Source organism: Scyliorhinus torazame, chromosome 6, assembly GCF_047496885.1.
Source record: "Scyliorhinus torazame isolate Kashiwa2021f chromosome 6, sScyTor2.1, whole genome shotgun sequence".
Classification (NCBI taxonomy): Eukaryota; Metazoa; Chordata; class Chondrichthyes; order Carcharhiniformes; family Scyliorhinidae; genus Scyliorhinus; species Scyliorhinus torazame.
This window is the reverse complement of record NC_092712.1, coordinates 144,626,035-144,644,597: the sequence shown is the minus strand read 5'-3', so window position 1 is coordinate 144,644,597 and position 18,563 is coordinate 144,626,035. Positions and strand designations below refer to the sequence as shown.

General features: G+C 49.3%; 1 protein-coding gene across 3 annotated transcripts in view; it reads left to right on the top strand.

The window, feature by feature from the left end:
* Window positions 1-18,563, top strand: part of ddc (dopa decarboxylase) — a 310,860-nt gene that overhangs the window by 214,715 nt on the left and 77,582 nt on the right. For all 3 annotated transcript variants that reach the window (XM_072508857.1, XM_072508858.1, XM_072508856.1), the window contains one exon: window positions 11,174-11,193. In XM_072508857.1, the coding sequence (XP_072364958.1) occupies window positions 11,174-11,193 (20 nt within the window). The remainder of the gene's footprint in view (window positions 1-11,173; window positions 11,194-18,563) is intronic.

Here is an 18,563-nt window from a genome sequence, read left to right as displayed (position 1 = left end):
TGTTTGCATTGACGATCAAACCCTTGGCCATGTCATTGAGGGAGTCTAGTAAATGGAGGGGGGTGGTCCGAGGGGGAGAAGAGCATCGGGTGTCGCTTTATGCAGATGACCTGTTGCTGTACGTGGCGGATCCAATGGAGGGGATGGTGGAGGTCATGCAGACTCTAAGGGAGTTTGGGGAGTTTTTGGGCTATAAGCTCAATGTAGGGAAGAGTGAGCTCTTTGTATTACAGGCAGGGGACCAAGAAAGAGGGATTGGAGACCTACCGCTGAGGAGGGCGGAGGGGAGCTTTTGGTATCTGGGGATTCAGATAGCCAGGAATTGGGGGGCCCTACATAAACTGAATCTGACGAGGTTGGTGGAGCAAATGGAGGAGGACTTCAAAAGATGGGACATGTTACCGCTCTCGCTAGCGGGTAGAGTACAGTCGGTCAAAATGGTGGTCCTTCCGAGGTTTCTGTTTGTGTTTCAGTGCCTTCCCATCGTGATCACCAAGGCTTTTTTCAAGAGTGTAGGTAGGAGTATAATGGGGTTTGTGTGGGCGAATAGGACCCCGAGGGTAAGGAGAGGGTTCCTGGAACGCAGTAGGGACCGAGGAGGGTTGGCACTGCCAAACCTAGGGAGCTACTACTGGGCAGCAAATGTGGCGATGATCCGCAAGTGGGTAATGGAGGGAGAGGGGGCGGCATGGAAGAGGATGGAGATGGCGTCCTGTAAAGGAACGAGCCTGGGGGCGTTGGTGACGGCACCGCTGCCGCTCCCGCCCGCAAGGTACACCACGAGCCTGGTGGTGGCGGCAAAGCTAAGGATCTGGGGCCAGTGGAGACGGCACAGAGGTGCAATGTGAGCCTCGGTGAGGTCCCCGATCAGGGGTAACCACCGGTTTGTCCCGGGGAAGATGGACGGGGGGTTTCAGAGCTGGCATCGGGCGGGATTAGAAGAATGGGGGACCTGTTCATTGACGGGACGTTTGCGAGCCTAGGGGCACTGGAGGAGAAGTTCGAGATACCCCCGGGAAATGCCTTTAGATATATGCAGGTGAGGGCGTTTGTGAGGCGACATGTCAGGGAATTCCCGTTGCTCCCGGCACAAGAAATTCAAGACAGGGTGATCTCGAGTGTATGGGTCGGGGAGGGCAAGGTGTCGGCAATACACCAGGAGATGAAAGAAGAGGGGGAAGCGCTGGTAGAGGAGCTGACAGGTAAATGGGAGGAGGAGCTGGGGGAGGAGATTGAGGAAGGTCTGTGGGCTGATGCCCTAGGTAGGGTTAATTCCTCCTTCTCGTGTGCCAGGCTCAGCCTGATACAATTTAAGATGGTTCACAGAGCACACTTGACGGGGGCGAGGTTGAGTAGGTTCTTTGGGGTGGAGGACAGATGTGGAAGGTGCTCAGAGAGCCCGGCGAACCATGTCCATATGTTTTGGTCATGCCCGGCACTGGAGGAGCTCTGGAGAGGAGTGGCGGGAGCAATATAAGTACCATATTTTATTATATTATTATTATTTTTTATAAAAAATTTAATTTAGTTGTTAGCCAGATCTTGGTAGAAAGTTAGAGGAATGGCAGGGAAGGGAGTGCAATGTTCCTCCTGCAGGATGTTTGAGGTGAGGGATGCAGTTAGTGTCCCTGCTGATTTTACCTGCAGGAAGTGCTGCCATCTCCAGCTCCTCCAAGACCGAGTTAGGGAACTGGAGCTGGAGTTGGAAGAGCTTCGGATCATTCGGGAGGCAGAAGGGGTCATAGATAGCAGCTTCAGGGAATTAGTTACACCAAAGATTGGAGATAGGTGGGTAACTGTAAGAGGGACTGGGACAAAGCAGTCAGTGCAGGGATCTAGAGAAACAAGTATACCGCTTTGGATACTTGTGGGGAGGGGAGACTTACCAGGGGTAAGCCATGGGGTACGGGCCTCTGGCACGGAGTCTGTCCCTGTTGCTCAGAAGGGAAGGGGGGAGAAGAGCAGAGCATTAGTAATTGGGGACTCTATAGTCAGGGGCACAGATAGGAGATTTTCTGGGAGCGTGAGAGACTCACGTTTGGTATGTTGCCTCCCAGGTGCAAGGGTACGTGATGTCTCGGATCGTGTTTTCCGGGTCCTTAGGGGGGAGGGGGAGCAGCCCCAAGTCGTGGTCCACATTGGCACTAACGACATAGGTAGGAAAGGGGACAAGGATGTCAGGCAGGCTTTCAGGGAGCTAGGATGGAAGCTCAGAACTAGAACAAACAGAGTTGTTATCTCTGGGATGTTGCCCGTGCCACGTGATAGTGAGATGAGGAATAGGGAGAGAGAGCATTTAAACACGTGGCTACAGGGATGGTGCAGGCGGGAGGGATTCAGATTTCTGGATAACTGGGGCTCTTTCTGGGGAAGGTGGGACCTCTACAGACAGGATGGTCTACATCTGAACCTGAGGGGCACAAATATCCTGGGGGGGAGATTTGTTAGTGCTCTTTGGGGGGGTTTAAACTAATGCAGCAGGGGCATGGGAACCTGGATTGTAGTTTTAGGGTAAGGGAGAATGAGAGTATAGAGGTCAGGAGCACAGATTTGACGTCACAGGAGGGGGCCAGTGTTCAGGTAGGTAGTTTGAAGTGTGTCTACTTCAATGCCAGGAGTATACGAAACAAGGTAGGGGAACTGGCAGCATGGGTTGGTACCTGGGACTTCGATGTTGTGGCCATTTCGGAGACATGGATAGAGCAGGGACAGGAATGGATGTTGCAAGTTCCGGGGTTTAGGTGTTTTAGTAAGCTCAGAGAAGGAGGCAAAAGAGGGGGAGGTGTGGCGCTGCTAGTCAAGAGCGGTATTACGGTGGCGGAGAGGATGTTAGGTGGGGACTCTTCTTCCGAGGTAGTATGGGCTGAAGTTAGAAACAGGAAAGGAGAGGTCACCCTGTTGGGAGTTTTTTATAGGCCTCCTAATAGTTCTAGGGATGTAGAGGACAGGATGGCGAAGATGATTCTGGATAAGAGCGAAAGTAACAGGGTAGTCATTATGGGAGACTTTAACTTTCCAAATATTGACTGGAAAAGATATAGTTCGAGTACAATAGATGGGTCGTTTTTTGTACAGTGTGTGCAGGAGGGTTTCCTGAAACAATATGTTGACAGGCCAACAAGAGGCGAGGCCACGTTGGATTTGGTTTTGGGTAATGAACCAGGCCAGGTGTTGGATTTGGAGGTAGGAGAGCACTTTGGGGACAGTGACCACAATTCGGTGACGTTTACGTTAATGATGGAAAGGGATAAGTATACACTGCAGGGCAAGAGTTATAGCTGGGGGAAGGGCAATTATGATGCCATTAGACGTGACTTGGGGGGGATAAGGTGGAGAAGTAGGCTGAAAGTGTTGGGCACACTGGATAAGTGGGGCTTGTTCAAGGATCAGCTGCTGCATGTTCTTGATAAGTATGTACCGGTCAGGCAGGGAGGAAGGCGTCGAGCGAGGGAACCGTGGTTTACCAAGGAAGTGGAATCTCTTGTTAAGAGGAAGAAGGAGGCCTATGTGAAGATGAGGTGTGAAGTTTCAGTTGGGGCGATGGATAGTTACAAGGTAGCGAGGAAGGATCTAAAGAGAGAGCTAAGACGAGCAAGGAGGGGACATGAGAAGTATTTGGCAGGAAGGATCAAGGAAAACCCAAAAGCTTTCTATAGGTATGTCAGGAATAAGCGAATGACTAGGGAAAGAGTAGGACCAGTCAAGGACAGGGATGGGAAATTGTGTGTGGAGTCTGAGGAGATAGGCGAGATACTAAATGAATATCTTTCATCAGTATTCACTCAGGAAAAAGATAATGTTGTGGAGGAGAATGCTGAGCCCCAGGCTAATAGAATAGATGGCATTGAGGTACGTAGGGAAGAGGTGTTGGCAATTCTGGACAGGCTGAAAATAGATAAGTCCCCGGGACCTGATGGGATTTATCCTAGGATTCTCTGGGAGGCCAGGGAAGAGATTGCTGGACCTTTGGCTTTGATTTTTATGTCATCATTGGCTACAGGAATAGTGCCAGAGGACTGGAGGACAGCAAATGTGGTCCCTTTGTTCAAAAAGGGGAGCAGAGACAACCCCGGCAACTATAGACCGGTGAGCCTCATGTCTGTAGTGGGTAAAGTCTTGGAGGGGATTATAAGAGACAAGATTTATAATCATCTAGATAGGAATAATATGATCAGGGATAGTCAGCATGGCTTTGTGAAGGGTAGGTCATGCCTCACAAACCTTATTGAGTTCTTTGAGAAGGTGACTGAACAGGTAGATGAGGGTAGAGCAGTTGATGTGGTGTATATGGATTTCAGCAAAGCGTTTGATAAGGTTCCCTACGGTAGGCTATTGCAGAAAATACGGAGGCTGGGGATTGAGGGTGATTTAGAGATGTGGATCAGAAATTGGCTAGCTGAAAGAAGACAGAGGGTGGTGGTTGATGGGAAATGTTCAGAATGGAGTACAGTCACAAGTGGAGTACCACAAGGATCTGTTCTGGGGCCGTTGCTGTTTGTCATTTTTATCAATGACCTAGAGGAAGCCGCAGAAGGGTGGGTGAGTAAATTTGCAGACGATACTAAAGTCGGTGGTGTTGTCGATAGCGTGGAAGGATGTAGCAGGTTACAGAGGGATATAGATAAGCTGCAGAGCTGGGCTGAGAGGTGGCAAATGGAGTTTAATGTAGAGAAGTGTGAGGTGATTCACTTTGGAAGGAATAACAGGAATGCGGAATATTTGGCTAATGGTAAAGTTCCTGAAAGTGTGGATGAGCAGAGGGATCTAGGTGTCCATGTACATAGATCCCTGAAAGTTGCCACCCAGGTTGATAGGGTTGTGAAGAAGGCCTATGGAGTGTTGGCCTTTATTGGTAGAGGGATTGAGTTCCGGAGTCGGGAGGTCATGTTGCAGCTGTACAGAACTCTGGTACGGCCGCATTTGGAGTATTGCGTACAGTTCTGGTCACCGCATTATAGGAAGGACGTGGAGGCTTTGGAGCGGGTGCAGAGGAGATTTACCAGGATGTTGCCTGGTATGGAGGGAAAATCTTATGAGGAAAGGCTGATGGACTTGAGGTTGTTTTCGTTGGAGAGAAGAAGGTTAAGAGGAGACTTAATAGAGGCATACGAAATGATCAGGGGGTTGGATAGGGTGGACAGTGAGAGCCTTCTCCCGCGGATGGAAATGGCTGGCACGAGGGGACATAGCTTTAAACTGAGGGGTAATAGATATAGGACAGAGGTCAGAGGTAGGTTCTTTACGCAAAGAGTAGTGAGGCCGTGGAATGCCCTACCTGCTACAGTAGTGAACTCGCCAACATTGAGGAAATTTAAAAGTTTATTGGATAAACATATGGATGATAATGGCATAGTGTAGGTTAGATGGCTTTTGTTTTGGTGCAACATCGTGGGCCGAAGGGCCTGTACTGCGCTGTATTGTTCTATGTTCTATGTTCTAATATCTCAGGTGGTGAAAGTCCGGGTCAAGCCAAGCTGGGGGCTAGCAATATTTGGAGCAGTGGACAAGCCGGGAGTGCAGGAGGCGAAAGAGGCCGGCATTCTGGCCTTTGCGTCCCTAGTAGCCCGGCGAAGGATCTTGCTAATGTGGAAGGAGGCGAAGCCTCCCAGCGTAGAGGCCTGGATAAACGACATGGCTGAGTTCATAAAGCTGGAGAGGATTAAGTTTGCCTTGAGAGGGTCTGCGCAGGGGTTCTACAGGCGGTGGCAACCGTTCCTAGACGCGGAGCGTTAGAGGAAGGTTGGTCAGCAGCAGCAGCAACTGGGGGGGGGGACGTCTTGGGACTGGGGGGGGGCGGGGAATGGGGGATTGCCTGGGAGGGTGGATGAGCAAGAATAACGTGAAGGGTTGGGGAAACTGGCACATGCGGGAGAGAGCCAGTGTACAAAGCTGTGTAAACATATCATTTTACCATGTATATATCTTGCTCTGTGCGATTTCTTGTTATTTTGTTACGGGGGAGGGGGGGTTATTGTTTGTAAGGGTGAAAAATTGTGTTAAAAAACTTTAATAAATATATATTTTTTTAATTTTAAAAATTGATTCCGGCCGGGGTGGTGGATAACTATATACAACAATGAGTTAATATTTACAAGGTTTGAGCAAACAAATGTCCTTTGATGTCCGGTGGACCGGTCAAAGGTTTAGCCGGTCCGGGGCCTTGATGTTCCGCTGGGAGCGACGCAGTGGTGTCGGCAATGTTGGTGCTGATCTGGTCGATGGTGACTCCAGGAGCGTGCCAAAATCATCTTCATCGACGAGCGTGGGCAGGGGGGGGAATGGATGGTCCTGCGAGGGGGGGGGGGTTGCTGTTGGGAGCGACATGGGAGGGGAGGGTGGTGCCGGGGGCGGAGGGGGTGTGGGGGTGGAACCTGCTGGTGCCAGGTCCCTGAGGGAGACAGTATCCTGGCGGCTGTCGGGGAACGCCACGTCGGCATACTGGGGATTTGCGTGGAGCAAGTGCACCCTCTCCACCGACAGGTCTGCCTTGTGGAGTCGGACATGCTTATGGAGAAGAACGGTTCCCGGAGCTGCGAGCCAAGTCGGTAGCGACACCCCAGATGTGGACTTCCTGGGGAAGGCAAAAAGACGTTCATGGGGTGTATTGTTAGTGGCAGTGCAGAGTAATGAGCGAATGGAGTGGAGTGCATCAGGGAGGACCTCCTGCCAGCGGGAGGCCGGGAGGTTTCTGGACCGTAGGGACAGCTGGACGGCCCTCCATACTGTCCCATTCTCCTTTCTACCTGTCCGTTTCCCCGGGGGTTGTAGCTCGTCGTTCTGCTGGAGGCGATACCCCTGCTGAGCAGGAACTGACGCAGCTCATCGCTCATGAATGAGGATCCCCTGTCACTGTGGATATAGGCGGGGAAACCGAACAGAGTGAAGATTGTGTTGAGGACTTTAATGACGGTGGCAGACGTCATGTCGGGGCATGGCATGGCGAAGGGGAATCTGGAGTATTCGTCAATCACACTGAGAAAATATGTGTGACGGTCGGTGGAGGGGTGGGGGCCTTTGAAGTCCACGCTGAGGTGTTCAAAGGGGCGGGAGGCCTTCACCAGGTGCGCGAGGTCCGGCCGGTAGAAGTGCGGCTTGCACTCCGCATAGACCTGGCAGTCCCTGGTGATTGTCCTTACTTCCTCGACGGAGTAGGGCAGATTTTGTGCCTTAATGAAGTGGTGCAACCGAGTGATCCCTGGGTGACAAAGGCTGTCGTGCAGGGCCTGGAGTCGGTGTACTTGTGTGCTGGCACATGTAACTCGTGATAGGGCGTCTGGAGGTTCGTTGAGTTTGCCGGAGCGATACATAATCTCGTAATTATAGGTGGAGAGCTCGATTCTCCACCGCAAGATTTTAGCATTTTTGAACTTGCCCCGCTGTGTGTTGAACATAAAGGCTACCGACCGTTGGTCAGTGAAGAGAGTGAATCTCCTGCCAGCCAGGTAACGCCTCCAATGTCGCACAGCCTCAACGATAGCCTGGGCCTCTTTGATGGATGAATGCCGAAATTCTGAGGCATGAAGGGTACGGGAAAAGAATGCCACGGGCCTGCCTGCCTGATTGAGGGTGGCGGCAAGGGCAACGTCTGATGCGTCGCTTTCTACTTGGAAGGGCAGTGTCTCATCTACAGCGTGCATTGTGGCCTTGGCAATATCAGCTCTGATCCGGGCGAAGGCTTGTTGGGCCTCGGCCGTCAGGGGAAACTGGGTGGACTGTATGAGTGGGCGGGCCTTGTCCGCATAGTTTGGGACCCACTGAGCGTAGTACGAAAAGAACCCCAGGCAGCGTTTGAGGACCTTGGGGCAGTGGGGGAGGGGAGCTGCATGAGGGGGCGCATGCGGTCGGGATCGGGTCCCAGAACTCCGTTCTGGACCACATAGCCGAGGATGGCTAAGCGGTTCGTGCTGAACACGCACTTCGCCTTGTTGTAAGTGAGGTTTAGGAGAGTAGCGGTGTGGAGAAATGTAGCACGGTTGGCGTCGTGGTCCTGCTGATCATGGCCGCAAATGGTGACGTTGTCTCGGTACGGAAAGGTGGCCCGCAACCTGTACCGGTCGACCATTCGGTCCGTCTCCCTTTGGAAGACCGAGACCCCGTTTGTGACACCGAAGGGGACCCTAAGGAAGTGAAGTAGGCGGCCATCTGCCTCGAAGGCGGTGTATGGATCGTCCGATTTATGGATGGGGAGCTGGTGGTAGGCGGATTTCAGGTCTACCGTTGAGAAGACCCGGTACTACGCAATCTGGTTAACCATTTTGTAGGAGGGGGTACGCTTCGAGCTGCATGTACTGGTTGATGGTCTGGCTGTAGTCCACGACCATTCGGTGTTTCTCCCCAGTTTTAACTACTACCACTTGAGCTCTCCAGGGGCTGTTGCTGGCCTCAATGATGCCTTCCTGAAGCAGCCGCTGGACTTCGGACCTGATGAAGGTCTTGTCCTGGGTGCTGTACCATCTGCTCCTGGTGGCGACGGGTTTGCAATCTGGAGTTAGATTGGCAAAGAGAGAAGGTGGGTCGACCTTTAGGGTTACGAGGCCGCACACAGTAATGGGTGGTAAGGGCCTGCCGAATTTCAGAGTTAGGCTTTGGAGGTTGCACTGGAAGTCCAGGCCAAGGATTAGTGCAGCGCAGAGGTTAGGGAGGACCTAGAGGCGGAAGCCGCTGAATTGTACGCCCTGGATCGTGAGCGTGACCGTACAGTACCCCCGGATCGCTACGCAATGGGATCCGGAGGCCAGGGAGATTTTCTGGTTGGCGGGGTGTATCGTGAGGGAACAGCGCCTTACCGTATCCGGGTGTATGAAGCTTTCGGTGCTCCCTGAGTCCAGCAGGCAGGAGGTTACATGTACGTTGACTTTCACGCTGGTGGATGCGTTGGTCAGGTTATGCGGACGAGACTGGTCGATTGTCATGGAGGCGAGTCTCGGTTGGTCGTCGGGTAATGGGGCGGCTGGTGACCCCGAGTCCTGGAACGCTGGTGGTGCCCATGTGCTGAGGGGTAGATAAGATGGTGGCGCCCGGAGGTCTTGAGGGGTACAAAATGGCGGCGCCCATGGAACGCACGTTGCGGGGGTGGAACAAGATGGCGGCGCCCATGAAATGCACGTGTTGCACGGACAGGAAGATGGCGGCGCCCACTGGCCGCACGTGGTCCAGGGGGGGGGGATGACGGCGCCCATTTTCCGTGACCGAGGTGGGTGGGGCGATAGCGGCTACTGAGCGGGCCTGGCACACCGCGGCGTAGTGGCCCTTCTTCCCACAGGCTTTACAAAGGGCAGCGCAGGCCGGGCAGCGTTGGCGGGGGTGCTTCTGTTGGCTGCAAAAATAGCATCTGGGGCCCCCGGGGTTCGCTGGCTGGCGTACAGCGCACGCGAATTGGGTGGGCAGCGCCCTCGCTGGGGCGGCTGTCTGTGCGGTCCACGAAGCGTAGGAGGGGTGGGCTGCGCAGCTGGGGGTGTAGGACTGGCCGTTGCGCAGGGCGACCGTCATGGAGAGCGCTAGCGTTTTAGTCTCTGCGAGGTCGCGCGTGGCCCCTTCTAGGAGCCGCTGGCGTATGAGATCTGACCCAATTCCAGTCACAAAAGCGTCCCGCATAAGGAGGTCTGAGTGTTCCGTGGCCGTAACGGCCTGACAGTCACAGTCCCGGACTAGTGGGATTAGGGCCCGCCAGAAGTCTTCTGTGGACTCACCAGGGAGTTGAGAGCAAGTGGCGAGTGCCTGCCTGGCGAAGAGCATGTTCGTTTTCTGTGCGTAGTTGTCCTTGAGTAGATGTCGCACATGGTCCCCGGGGAACAAGATGGCGGCGCCCGGGGCCCGCACGTGCCTTTGGAACAGGAAGATGGCGGCGCCCACTGGCCACACGTGGCTCATGGTGAGGGTTGGGGTGGCGGTCCCGGTTCTCCCCCGGAGACCGCGGCGACCGCCCGGGCCTGGCATACCGCCACGAAATGGCCCTTTTTGCCGCACCCTTTGCAGGTGGAGGAGCGGGCCGGGCAGCGTTGTCAAGGGTGCTTGGCTTGCCCGCAAAAATAGCAGGTGGTCCCCCCGGGGTTGCCTGGTAGTCGTGCAGCGCAAGCTTGTGAGGGGATGGGGGATGCATCGAAGTCGGCCGCGGGGTGGTTCCATGCTGCCCAAGGGGCCGCTGCGCGGTTGGGTACGTACGCGCGGGCATTTCGGGAGGCCACATCCAGGGAGCTAGCAAGGGCCCTTGCTTCCTTGAGGCCTAGTGTCTCTTTTTCTAGCAGCCGCTGGCGGATTTGGGAGGACAGCATACCTGCAACAAAAGCATCCTGGATCAAAAGTTCTGTGTGGTCGCTGGCTGAAACTTGCGGGCAGTCACAGTTCCTACCGAACACCAGGGGCGCACGGCAGAATTCCTCCAGCGATTCCCCGGGGATTTGTCGCCTCGTCGCTAGCAGATGTCGGGCGTAGACCTGGTTTACTGGGCGAATATAGTGCCCTTTCAGCAGGGTCATTGCGGCCTCAAAATCGTCCGCATCCTCGATGAGGGTGTAGATCTCTGGGCTCACCCTCGACTGGAGAACTTGCAGTTTCTGGTCCTACGTAGGTTCAGTCGTGGCCGTCCGGAGGTACCCTTTGAAGCACGCCAGCCAGTGTTTGAAGGTTGCCGCTGAGTTTGCCGCGTGGGGGCTGAGTTGCAGACACTCCGGTTTGATTCGGAGCTCCATTCTTTAAAATCTAGTCCAATAAATTGATGCTCGATCAATAACTCCAGAAGCGAGATTGGAAGACAATTGAAGGCTTTGTTGGACTAGATGTTTCCCCCAGCAGTGCAGGTACAGAATGCAGCTGCTAGGGAGCCACAGGCTCTTATACTCCGCCTTACTGGGCGGAACCAGCAGGCAGGCTTCACCAATGATACTGCTGTCTCAGGTACCTCCCACACCAATGGTCTTACAGCATCAACCTGGGTACCATAATACCCCTAATACCGACTACCGCATATTGTAAAATATTTTAAATTCATTATAATTTTTTCTTACTGTTACTGTCTCTGGGTCAAAGGCCATAAAATCTTGTTGTGCATATTATTCCGTATATTCTATTACAACCATTGATATTGGGTACCTTTGTGTTCAGTCATTTGCAGTTATATTTTTTTTAAATCGTCACATTTTACACTAACAGCTCTCTTTTTGCTCTGTATTTCCAGGACTTGTCACTGATTATCGGGTGAGTGCCCATCAAGAATTTCTAAAACTAATTAATATGAACTAGTCTCAAAAGTATGGTATATTTTTCCAGCTCTAGTCAGGTTTAGCACTCAGCATTCAGCTAATTATTTATCAGTGCATCCAGCTTTGTAGTTCGTCTAAATATATATTTATTAAACTAAGTTTTGGTTCTCTTGGAGATATTTCCTCTCCTGAGGTTAATAACCTCTGTTAGGATATTCACTGTGTGCGACCTTCCTGTACTATTTATTTCTGTGTGAGCCTAAATGGAGAATACTATCAGAATGTTCAACAACTTGGACCTTCACTCTCAAACCCAATCCTCCCCAGTGTCTACAAACACATCCAGCAAATGTTACTGAATAATGCTCTGAGCAGAAACTTCGAGACTGATTTTCCTTTCCTAGACATGCTGAAGCCAATTGCAGCTCCTCTACTGCCACCTGGCAGAAAGCAGTTAACATAGCATGGAAAGAGATTAAATCTGGGATCGAGAAGACTTAATTGTATGAAGCCTTTACTGCATAAGATGTTGGGGCGCTAGTTGATTTAATATAGCTTACAACTACAAATAGTCTCTAGTTAAAATAACAGTCCAGAAAAACCAGCAACCATTTTGAATCTATAGTGAGTTCTATGGGGTTTTTAAGTCGCCAAACGTAACTGTAGATATTGGATGTCCTTGTTTCATTTTAATGTTGATTTCAACAAAGATATCAGGCTTATCAGACCCATTTCACAAATTGGCATTTCTCAATTTTTGAAAACCGTTTTGAAATTTATGAATAAATAACAAATGATTGTTCTGGAGGTTCCTCATTTCAGAAAACCTTTTTGATAGATAAAATGGGACATCTGAATGCATGGCTTTATATAAAACTTCAATACAAAGTCTTACAACACCAGGTTAAAGTCCAACAGGTTTGTTTCGATGTCACTAGCTTTCGGAGCGCTGCTCCTTCCTCAGGTGAATGAAGAGGTCTGTTCCAGAAACACATATATAGACAAATTCAAAGATGCCAAACAATGCTAGGAATGCGAGCATTAGCAGGTGATTAAATCTTTACAGATCCAGAGATTGGGTAACCCCAGGTTAAAGAGGTGTGAATTGTCTCAAGCCAGGACAGTTGGTAGGATTTCGCAAGCCAGATGGTGGGGGATGAATGTAATGTGACATGAATCCCAGGTCCCGGTTGAGGCCGCACTCATGTGTGCGGAACTTGGCTATAGGTTTCTGCTCGGCGATTCTGCGTTGTCGCGGGTCCTGAAGGCCGCCTTGGAGAGCGCTTACCCGGAGATCAGAGGCTGAATGCCCTTGACTGCTGAAGTGTTCCCCGACTGGAAGGGAACATTCCTGCCTGGTGATTGTTGCGCAATGTCCATTCATTCGTTGTCGCAGCGTCTGCATGGTCTCGCCAATGTACCACGCTTCGGGACATCCGTGGTACATTGGCGAGACCATGCAGACGCTGCGACAACGAATGAACGGACATCGCGCAACAATCACCAGGCAGGAATGTTCCCTTCCAGTCGGGGAACACTTCAGCAGTCAAGGGCATTCAGCCTCTGATCTCCGGGTAAGCATTCTCCAAGGCGGCCTTCAGGACCCGCGACAACGCAGAATCGCCGAGCAGAAACTTATAGCCAAGTTCCGCACACATGAGTGCGGCCTCAACCGGGACCTGGGATTCATGTCACATTACATTCATCCCCCACCATCTGGCCTGCGAAATCCTACCAACTGTCCTGGCTTGAGACAATTCACACCTCTTTAACCTGGGGTTACCCCATCTCTGGATCTGTAAAGATTTAATCACCTGCTAATGCTCGCATTCCTAGCATTGTTTGGCATCTTTGAATTTGTCTATATATGTGTTTCTGGAACAGACCTCTTCATTCACCTGAGGAAGGAGCAGCGCACCGAAAGCTAGTGACATCGAAACAAACCTGTTGGACTTTAACCTGGTATTGTAAGACTTCGTACTGTGCTCACCCCCGTCCAACGCCGGCATCTCCACATCATAAAACTTCAAGTTAGAGGGTAAATTTACCAATTGTCTTTTTTCAGCATATAGCTACACTGAAAAAAAAGAGGTCAGATATGAGATGTCAACACTGTACTGTTAATTCTCAGCTTTCCTTGAGCATGAGTTCCCATTTGGAATGTGAGATAGGTGAATTCATACATATATATTTTTTTGTTTGTTAATTTTTGTGAAAATAAAGGCCAGAGTATAAAGTAGAAAGTACTGTTTTGTACTCGCGTATAATTTCTCACTAAAATGAGCAAAGAAAGAAAAATTTAGCCCTCTGTTTTTAAGTAATTATTCACACTGGCAAATTTCTGATGGGAATATGGTGCGGCACAGTGGTTAGCACTGCTGCCTCACCGTGCCAAGGACCCAGGTTCAATCACGGCCTTGACCTTTGTGAAGCTTGCATGTTCTCCCCATATCTGCGTGGGTTTCCTCCAGGTGCTCCAATTTCCTCCCACAGTCCAAGGATGTACAGGGTAGATGGATTGGCCATGCTAAATTGCCCCTTAGTGTCCAAAGCTGTGCAGGTTAAATGGGGTTACGGGATTAGTGTGCGAGAGTGGGCCTAGGTAGGGTACTCTGTCAGAGGGTCCGTGCAGAATTGCACTGTGGAATTCTACGGTTCTATTCTATGGTTCTATGATTGCTAAGAATATAATTAAAAAGGGCCACTTTCGAGTGTTACTTTGGAATCCACATAGAAACACTATATATTGAACTTGGTGCCCTCAAGGTAGGGAGGGGAACGGCTAAAATTCCTGCTCTCTGATGGTTTCTGCTGAATTTGTGTATTTTGAGGATAAGACCATGCTCAGCTTTGTGGCCTTGTGAGTCAAATATCTCTCAGCTGTTCACTCAAAATTGTCAGGAATAATCACTGGAGAAAAATAATGGAGAGGTTACCACCACCTGTAGAAGCTGGCAAAGCTATGAATCACTGCCTCAGAGAGTAAAAGTAGCACTTCAGAGAGGTTACTTTCTTTGAAAGCATTTTAGCTGAGAGGTAGTTTTTTTTAAATTCTTTCATTGGATGTGGACTTCATTGGCAAAACCAGCATTGATTGCCCATCCCTAATTGCCACAAGTGAATGGCTTGCTAAGCCATTATAAAGGTCAGTTAAGAGTCAACTTCGTTATTGTGGGTCTGGCTGTCGGCAAGGACAGCAGATTTCCCTCTCCAAAGGGCATTAATGAATGAAGTGGGTTCTTTACAACAATTGATGACAGTTTCCTTCGCTTTTCAATTCCAGATTTATTAATGGAATTTAAGTTCTATCAGCTGCCATGTTGAGATTTGAACCCATGTCTCCAAAGCATCAGCCTGAACCTCTGGATTACTAGTCCAGTGACGTTACCATTACCCAATTGGGGGAATTATTATTTTCACTTTGTTAACCCATCTTGATTCCAGTTTCGCAAATTATAATATCTCACTGCATCAGAAATGACCACTTGAGGTATAAACTGTGTTTTCTTTTGTTTGCTTGTGTTATTTATCATATGAAACTTAACAATCGCCAAAAATGATTGAAAATGAGCCAGCCCTGAATTTCCTTGCTATATGCAGCGTCTGCAGCATTATTAGACTGTTATTGTCCTGTCATGACTTGAACTGACATTCTCTGCAGCAATCCCTCAGTATTGTCAAACACCAGTTATATTTGTCCCTAGCAGATAATTACTACTTGTTGTTTATTTTGAAGAAGTCCACGTCACAGGGTAGGATTTTAATGGACAGGGAGATAGGCACGGGATGAAGTACCTGTAAAGCGACGCTGGGTCAGGAACCAGTCATCATCCCAACCTCCTCCGAGCTTGGCCCAGGCGGATTTGGAGGTGAGTGGAGTGCCCCCTTCCAATAGACAGGAAACAAATCAAAATTTGTCATTCGTCTCACTTAGCAGTCAGTGCACTGGTTTCTAGAACTTTGTACATCTTGACAAGCTGCAAGAGGCGGGAGTACAGCAGGGGAACAATTGTTTAATGAACTTGATGTGCTGGGAATGAAATCACTTCGCTTGTGGTTGGCTGTAGTGAAAGGCATATCGTTGTCAGATTACTTCTGTCAGCCTGGGTTCACTATTTTGAGTGACTATTACAACATTTTGGAGTTTATTACAAGTGCCTTTGAGAATTTCCACCTGCATCTCAACTCCCTTGCTGTTAGCCATCACTGCAGCACAAGTATCACTCACACAGCAGTAGGCTGGACCTCCAAAAAAACAACAACAGGACCGGCCACACCAGCAGTAGTAGCAGCATCAGCAGCAACAATTGGGGAAGCAGCAACACCAAGAGCAGCTGCCGTCTACAGGACTGAAGAGATGGAGCAGCGGTTCCGGCTTGAAGGACACTGTGGTGATATGCGTGTACACATAAATGTATATAGTTGTAGAAATATATATAGTTGCATATCAGTGCACAAAGCTATTGTATGACCTCCGGCCAGCAGGTGGTGTCAAGACATCCATCACATGACTGGAGACACCCAGCAGTTGGTAGTAGGACACATAAGAGGATAGTAGCAGATCGAATAGTTGCAGAAGAATTCACTGAATTTATTTAGTAGCCATTGTCTATATAGTAAACTGTCAGTTATCTTTCCACGTGTTTGTTAATAAATCATCTTTTTAGTTCAACAACTAGATGGTCTGTGTTCATCATTGTAATGGCCATATCACAGAACACAACATGGTACCAGGAGTGAAGAACATTTAAAGATATCAAGAAAAAAGGAAGGCAAAATACAGAGAAGATTATTCCGCCGACCTGGTGAATTACGGCTATCTGCAATTCAATGCAACAAATGCCGGTGAAGTTAGAGTTGGAAGTTTTGAAGGCACTCCAACAGCTTCAATACTTGGGTAACAATTTTCAAGCAACAATTTACACTCTTATGTTTCAGCCCTTGGCCTGCAGGTACAGACTAATGAGAGGCGCATTGCGTTGCTGCTCACGGTAGCAAGTCCTCAAGCAGTAGAAATATACAATACCTTCACTTGAGCGAGGAGAAAAGCTACGATAAGATTGGCATTGCTCTCTGGAAAAAAACAACATCTGAACATTACATATTTTGTACGTGTACCCAGAAGGCAGGCAAATCTTTTGATAGCTTTGTAACCAACTTGAGGCTGAAGGCCCAGTCCTGCAATTTCAGTAATCTAAAGTCATTGATGATAAGACCACAAGACATAGGAGCAGAATTAGGCCACTTGGCTCATCGAGTCTTCTCCGGCATTCAATCATGGCTGATATTTTCTCATCCCCATTCTCCTGCCTTCTCCCCATAAGCCCTGATCCCTTTATTAATCAAGAACTTACCTATCCCTGTGACACTCGGTGAATTGGCCTCCACAGCCTGCTGCAGCAAAGAGTTCCACAGATTCTCCACCCTCTTGGCTGAAGAAATTCCTCCTTATCTCTGTTTTAAAGGATAGTCCCTTTAGTCTTAGATGGTGTCCTCTGGTTCTAGTTTTTCCTACAAGTAGAGACATCCTCTCCACATCCACTCTATCCAGGCCTCGCAGTATCTTGTAAGTTTCAATAAGATCCCCTCTCATCCATCTAAACTCCAACGAGTACAGACCCAAAGTCCTCAAACGTTCCTCATACGACAGGTTCTTCAATCCAGGGATCATTCTTGTGAAACTTCTCTGGACCCTTTCCAAGGCCAGCACATCCTTCCTTAGATGCGGGGCCCAAAACTGCTCACAATACTCCAAATGGGGTCTGACCAGAACTTTATACAGCCTCAGACGTACATTCCTGGTCTTGCATTCTAGCCCTCTTGACATGAATGCTAACATTGCATTTGCCTCCTTAACTGTCGACTGAATCTGCATATTAACTTTAAGAGAATCGTGAACAAGGACTCCCAAGTCCCTTCTGCTTTCCGAAGCATTTCCCCATTTAGAAAATAGTCTGTGCCTAAATTCCTCCTTCCAAAAGTGCATAATCTCACACTTTTCCACATTGTAGTTCATTTGCCACTTCATTGCCCACTCTCCTAGCTTGTCCAAATCCTTCTGCAGCCCCCTTGCTTCCTCAATACTACCTGTCCCTCTACGGAACTTTGTATCATCTGCAAGCTTAGCAACAGCGCCTTCAGTACTTTCTTCCAGATCATTAATGTATATTTTAAAAAGTTGAGTCCAAGCACAGACCCCTGAGGCACACCACTAGTCACCGGCTGCCATCCTGAAAAAGACCCCTTTATCCCCACTCTCTGCCTTCTGACAGTCAGTCAATCCTCTATCCATGCCAGGATCTTACCCTGAACACCATGAGCTCTTAACTTATTTAACAGTCTCCTATGTGACACCTTGTCAAAGGCCTTCTGGAAATCTAAATAAATCACATCCACTGGTTCTCCATTTTCCAACTTCCTTGTTACCTCTCAAAGAACTCCAACAGATTTGTCATACATGACCTCCCTTTGACAAAGCCGTGCTGACTCAGTCCTACTTTACCATGCACTTCCAAGTGCTTCGCGATCTCATCTTTAATAACAGACTCTAAAATCTTAGCAATGACCAAAGTCAGGCTAACTGGACTATAATTTACCGTGTTCTGCCTCCCTCCCTTCTTAAACAGTTGTGTTACATTAGCCACTTTCCAGTCCTCTGGGACCCGTCCTGCTTCCAGTGATTCCTGAAAGATCATCACTAATGCCTCCACAATTTCCTCAGCTATGTCTTTTAGGACCCTGGGGTGTAGGCCATCCAATCCAGGTGACTTATCCACCTTCAGGTCTTTCAGTTTCCCCAGAACCTTGTCCTTAGTAATGGTCACTGCACTCATCTCTGCCCTCTGGTTCTCCTGGAGCTCTGGCATCCCACTGGTGTCTTCCACCGTGAAGACTCTTGCAAAGTAACTATTCAGTTCATCTGCCATTTCTTTGTTTGCTATTATTACTTCTCCAGCCACATTTTCTAGTGGTCTTATGTCTATTTTTGCCTCTCTTACCTTTTATATATTGAAAAAAATCTCTTCCTATCTTTCTTTATATTACTAGCTAGCCTGCACTTATACTTCATCTTCTCTCCCCTTATTGCTTTTTTAGTTGTCCTCTGCTTGCTTTTAAAGGCTTCCCAATCCTCTGGTTTCCCACTAATCCTTGCCACTTTGTATGCTTTTTCTTTAGCCTTTATGCTGTCCTTGACTTCCCTCATCAGCCACGGATGCCTTGTCCTTCTCTTAGCATGTTTCCTCCTCCTTGGGATGAATTTCTGTTGTGCCTCCCTAATAACCCCCAATTCTGCCATTGCTGTTCCACTGTCTTCCCTGCTAGGCTCCTTTTCCAATCAACTCTGGCCAACTCCTCCCTCATGTC